The sequence below is a fragment of the Limulus polyphemus genome, unplaced genomic scaffold, assembly GCF_000517525.1.
Source record: "Limulus polyphemus unplaced genomic scaffold, Limulus_polyphemus-2.1.2 Scaffold505, whole genome shotgun sequence".
Lineage (NCBI taxonomy): Eukaryota > Metazoa > Arthropoda > Merostomata > Xiphosura > Limulidae > Limulus > Limulus polyphemus.
The window spans coordinates 75,666-82,285 of record NW_013666115.1 but is presented as its reverse complement, the minus strand read 5'-3'; the positions used below and the strand labels follow the sequence as shown (position 1 = coordinate 82,285).

At 31.6% G+C, this 6,620-nt stretch overlaps 1 protein-coding gene across 2 annotated transcripts in view; it reads right to left on the bottom strand.

Annotated features, from left to right (window-relative positions):
• The window catches only part of LOC106458723 (Down syndrome cell adhesion molecule-like protein 1 homolog), a 108,265-nt gene that overhangs the window by 44,253 nt on the left and 57,392 nt on the right, over positions 1–6,620 (bottom strand). For both annotated transcript variants that reach the window (XM_022384995.1, XM_022384996.1), the window contains exons 9-10: positions 2,449–2,730; positions 673–792 (exon numbers count right to left, since the gene is read on the bottom strand). In XM_022384995.1, coding sequence (XP_022240703.1) covers positions 673–792; positions 2,449–2,730 — 402 coding nt within the window. The remainder of the gene's footprint in view (positions 1–672; positions 793–2,448; positions 2,731–6,620) is intronic.

Genomic DNA, 6,620 nt, shown 5'->3' with positions numbered 1-6,620 from the left:
TGGTGATCAATCTCCTTTATATACGCGAGTGTTCCATCTGATGTTACAATTCCTTGCTGATGTTACACTTAGTGTTGGTGATCATTCTCCTTTATATACGCGAGTGTTCCATCTGATGTTACAATTCCTTGCTGATGTTACACTTAGTGTTGGTGATCAATCTCCTTTATATACGCGAGTGTTCCATCTGATGCTACAATTCCTTGCTGATGTTACACTTAGTGTTGGTGATCATCTCCTTTATATACGCAAGTGTTCCATCTGATGCTACAATTCCTTGCTGATGTTACACTTAGTGTTGGTGATCATTCTCCTCCCTTATATACGCGAGTGTTCCATCTGATTCCTAAATTCCTTGTTGATGTTACACTTAGTGTTGGTGATCATTCTCCTCCCTTATATACACAAGTGTTCCTCTTGTTGAAGAAACAATCGTCCCTACTTCACTCCACCTGACATATATATCTGTGTTGCAGAAACGTTTGATTTATGTATCAGTGTTTGTTTTAAGATATCTTGTTTATATCACATTTTCGCGGAATGAAAATTATAAAGTTCAAAGAAGTTGAGTGTTCTTCATTACCTCATGCCATGAAATAAAATGCAATTTGTTTTTTGCTTTAAGTGCTTGTAACGGTTTTACATATGCTTTTAAATAATAGTGATTAGTACCTGAAGCTTTCTTCCACGTTTCGATCGGGCGTGGCGATCCTTCTGCTGAACAGTCAATGGTAACCATGTTTCCTAGAACCACCGATGTGTTTAAGGGTTCTATCTTCCATCGTGGTGGCGCTGAAAAAAATATAATCGATTTTAATATAAGTTAACTTTCCGAGAAGCACACGTAAAACTTTCTATTATCGACACACCCAGCGATAAAAACAGTTAAAACAACAACAAAAATTATGCCTATCTTTCGACCTAAAATGATATTTACATCACCGACACGAAGAATTTAGTTTTTAAAACTTATACTATTTATTTATTTATATCCCTTGTTATACTCCCTTTTGCTATAATATCGTTAGCAAACATGATTTGAACCTTTTATAGTATACCAAGTAAAAAAAAAAAAGCGTTTAAGTTTGTGTGAAGATACACTCAGCCAAAACATGATTTTCAGTAAATATATGATTAACCAATCACTTAGCTTAACCTGTTACATCATAGTACATCCCAGTTCTGAAGCACATCTTCAATCAGCTGAGGCATGGGAAGTGGCTGGTGTGCCCGAACTGTCAGTGCGAGGATTCGTTACCGAAAAAAATCGAGCTCCAAAATTTATGGCCGTGGATGCGCTATAAGAGTGACGGTCAAACACCACTATTCAAACTGACCAAAGTCGCCAAAAAATTCGGTGTGACTTTTGTTGACTAGCTTGCCTTCCTTTTATCTAGTCTGTCAATTTAAAATTAGAAACGGTAATGCGCAGATTTCCCTTGTTTAAATTTGCACGAAATTCGAAACCAAACAAAACGTTCAACCTAACCAGATGTATTTTTGTCCTTTTAAAAGAATGGTTTGCTACAATACAGAAAACCTCAACAGCAATAGTACATTTATTGTTCAATCAAATAAATCTCAACTTTTAGTGAATTGCTGTATTGTGCTTATGTTTGTTTGTTTGCTGTTAAGCACAAAGCTACACAATGGGCTATCTGTGCTGTGCTCACCATTTGTATCGAAACAGATTTACTATCGAATCATTGCGCTCACGTAAACAAGTTTATTATAGTTCATTGATGTATCTTGACATGGAAAATACAGCTCTTCCCGCCACTGATAAAAACTTTAGTTTACATCTACACATTTCGCTAAGTTTTAAGTTTAATAGTTTATAACATGGTGTGCCCTTAATTAAAATTTGCTTAACTTAAAATTATAACTTAAATTTCTTTTACCAAAAAAACACATCTGTTTACTCACTGACCAGAGACTGGCGTGCTTAACTTTGAAAGACAGACGCATATAGAATTAGTCCTTAATGATTTTATTTCTACTCTAAAAAAAAAAGAGGCCAATATTATTTCAACTAAAACTTACCTTTAAAATATATAAAACATTAAATGTTATCTTTGTACTAAATTTTTAACAAGAATGGTTTGAAAGTTTGTTTTTACAAAATTATGATAATACATGCTTCAGTTATAGGGAAAAAAATCAATGTGGAAATATTTCTTTCATACCGCTAAAATGAAAGAAAAACAAATTACTTTAAAACTTCAAATAATTCACAAAACCATCATTAATTTTAACATTATTTCAAAAGTTGTGATGGGGGGGGCTCTGCTAGTGCTTATATATTCTGAATACTTACAGTATAACTCATCAAAAAACAACATTCCACTGAACAATATATAGAAATTTTTTGTCACACATACGAAAAGCAAGAAGTTCTTACGTAGTATTCAAAACTAAAAGTATGGAACTCTTTCTCCAAATACTCACTATCAACACTTAAGATGGTGCTATGAGTTGCTGTTCCTCCAGCATTTGAAACAACACACGTGTAATTCCCACCATGCTGAGGTTTAACATCATTTAAAGCTAAAATTGTAAATTTCTTGTGTTTCTGCACCGTAACACCCAGTTCCGCCGGCAGTTGGCGACCATTTCTTAGCCATTCCATTTCAAATGGTGGATCGCCTTTGTTGATGGAACACGTAAGGACTATCGTAGAATCCTCTCTCACGCGAGCTGGCAGGTCGAAAGGAATAATTTGTGGTAGGGCTATAAAATTAAAAGAAATCTCAAAAGACGTAAATAAAAATTCTATATTTTTGTCATTTAAGACGGAAATATAATAATAACAGTCAACCGAAATCAAAACAGAGACGAGACAGAATCTGGAACTTTCAACCACCTTCACCGATTATTATCATCTTTCACCAAACTTTTACAAAAGCCCAAACGATGACTGAGTAAATATAAACGAAATATTATTCAATTAATTTCAAAAATCAATCACTACTAAGATTATACGTGCAACAAGTAGAACAGAACTGAAAAAAAACTAGTATTGTCGTGAAAAACTAGTAATGATATTTTCGAGCAATTTTAAACAACATAACCAAGTTTATATATAATATTAACATATTTTTAAAGTACAAATCTTTTTTTTTTGTCTGTTAATGATTATCCATACTTACCTTATGTATGAGTTATTACTATAGTCTCATATTTACATGTACTCCCATCTTTATGTTGTTTCGTTCCTAAAGATAGATTGAGGCTGTCCAAACTTTCAAACTAGCCCTAGCTCCCACGGAGTTTTTACTTTTATGTATTTTAGACGTGGGAGATTTAAGAACTTACAATGCTAAGATTCGAGGTTTGATTCACCTTGGTAGACAGAGTGCATATGGTCATTGTGAACCTTTTCTTTAAAGCAACAACTACTGGGTTCACAGTAAGTAATATAACCATTCTCTGATCATCCGCGTATCGTAATTCTAAGCTGTATCATCTTGAATGAGTCCGGTTAGGTTGACAACAAATCATTATGGATATAATGCCCAACTGCGCTCTCTAGTGTTGGAATTGGTAATCTTCAAATTTATTAATTGATGACACAAAACTTGTAAAATTCCTTAATTGTACGTAGAACTTACATTCCTTTCAATCACGAATTTTCTATAATGAAATAAAAAAACCGTTGGTAATGTTATTTGAGTTTGTACATAGCTTAATGTATTTGATTGCAACCCTATCCAGCGGTGACCTAATCGGCTTATAAACTTAACCAGTTGTATCATACGATAAACAGTTCTTGTATTGTAACAAGAGAAAGAAACAATAGGTTTATGTATCCAATGTATGCCATTATATCCATAAAGTGACACTGACTTCTTGTTTTAATATGGAAGATGAGTTTTAAAAAGTCTCGATAAGTAACTTTCTTTACTGACACACCAAGCAAGTTTAGGTTTAAAATCTCAAGAGGTTAAAACAATTTTATTACAGCCAAATGGTTAAAAAACCTACCATTCGTTTTGACGAAGTCTAATATCTTCTTTAGTGACTTCTGCGTGTTTTGAATCGTTTGTACGTGATTAAATACCTTTACGGAGATAACACATGATATTCTATGATACATTTGTTCGTGTGATTTTTGTCTCCTAGGTATCCAACACTCATGAAAAAGGCATTGAAATTTTTATTGGGTTTGACTATAACGTTACAAGTTTTCTAATCTAAATTGTGTTCAAGAATGTGTTTTGCTAAGTCTGAAGCGTCAGTTCCGGCAGAAGTTAATGTCATTTTTGTCTTCCTTAATTCGCTTATTTAATGTTCGTTCTGTTTCACCGTAATAGACTTCATGACGTTTCACAGAGACTGTTTCTGTTTTCTAGTTGGATGGGGACTTCTGGAAGGACTAAGATATGAATTTAAGTTGTGCAGAGTCAAGGAACAGTTTGAACAATAATTTCATTTAGTTGTCTTTTAACTTGTTCAGATTATCCTTTAATATAACAGATCACTATAGTTGTAGTTGGTTTTAAAATCCAGTCTTTTTTTATTTATTGTTTTGTTCAACAAAATTTGGGGTCCCCCTTTATCTTAAAAGTATTTTATGATATGTTGTTGTTTTTAACGCAATATGCTTCACTTGAACAAAGATTTTAAGATATTTTCATTAGCGTTTTAACTACCATAGCTTTATGGAAAGTAGGATTCGTGGAATTAAAATATAGGTATTTTTGTCCATTTTGAGGTTTCCGATATACAGTAATAGTAAAAGTTTCATTTTCTTGTCTGTGAATCCAAATATCTAAAAACGGGTTGTTTTTACTTCGATCTTTTCCTGTTGTGAATTGAATGTGATTATTAATACTGTTGAGGTGGATCAAAAATTTGTCAGAGTTTTTTATTTTATTTCATCCAGAATCAAATCCTCTAAGTAACTCATTTGTAGCATAATGTATTAGCGCAATATCTCCAATTTCAGTTGTGTACATTCGCACAATTGTATTCGTTATAATGTTTTATGAAATAAAACATTAACGTAATACACAAACAGAAAATAATAGAAGGGATTGAGCTTGTACTGACTTATTTTACAAAATAAGCTCATTACTTACCCAGTCAATTTAACAAACAAACAAAAAAAAAGCAATAATGAAGATTACTGAGCTTGGTATTGACTTATTTTACACGATAAATTCATTTCTTACCCAGTCACTGTATCTCACAAGTGATGTAGGGTTGTTTATTTTATGCATAATACTGTTTAACTGACAAAGATTCACGTGTTTTTATTCTTTATTTTTCTTTGTTTTTTTTTTACTTGTCAAGTTGTAAAGAAAATATACACATCAGTTATTATAAACATAGTCATTATTTTTAGAAAATCAATGTGTATAGTTAGAAGCATTGAATAAGTAAAGAATACACGTTTGTTACAGAAATATTTTAATTTCATTTTTTTTCTTACTAAACGTACAAACAAACAACTGACGACAAGCAAGCACAATCCCTAAGGATTTATTCGGATGTAAGAGGCTTAACGATAAGTGTACACTAGTTCAATCGTCGAAATTTACGTAATAATTTAACTTTAAACCACTATTCGTAAAGCATCATCAGACCCTATAATCGCAGGAATGTCTAATTTCAACTTTCTTTAGAGAAAAATCGATAACGTGAATATAACAGAAGAAACACTTTACTTAAAAGCAATCATCCCACCCAAGTTCTTAGTCTACGAAATAAAATGTACTTTCATTTGCATGATGATTGAACAAGACACGCTGTTCGCTGCAGAAGCAAATAGACTAAATGCTTATTAATGACTGCAAATGAATTATTATATATGTAATGCTAAATTCATTTTAAGCTATTTACGTACCGCTCTAATCATGTTGAAATGCTATCTATACTGGAGTTAATTATATAAAGTACAAGCAGAAAATTAATTCTGTAAATTTAATTAAATATTGTTTTGCTGTGGTGAAGATAATTATTAATTATAGCTAGAACGTTAATAAAAGTTTACATTTTTCAATTTGTATTTCTATTCTTTGTACAGATTTTGACATAATATTGTGAAACTCAAGGAATTATACGAAAATAATATAATATTGTTTAGTAAAAATAAATAATTATAACTCAACGTACTGTCTAAGCTGTTAAAACAGCTTCCGTTAGTTAGAGTAGTTATATTGTTTACTAATTATGCTGAATACTTGATATTACGAAAACGTTCATCACTACCAAAGGATACCTTTTGAAACAACGAAAAATGGCATTTTTCAATGATACTTTCTACACATTTTCTGTATGCCATAAAGTAAATATTTTAGATTTAACAACTCGTAGTTTCGTTTTCACATGTTTAAGTGTGCTGAATTATCTGCAACTCCTACAGTCTATCCGAATGCATTTTTTTTCTTAACGATGATATTTTAAATTATACAGTAGAAATTCTGACAATTACAAGAAAAATGTTCTTAATTGTTTTGATTACTTGCAATTATTATCCTGTATTTTGTTCTCTTTTGTGACGTTTGAAGTGATACAAGATATGTTACAGTTTCTCATTATAAAGTGTAACGAATTTGTTATTATATATTTATTTTAATATCAACGTTGTTTAGATTAAGTTTATATTTTAAAACATG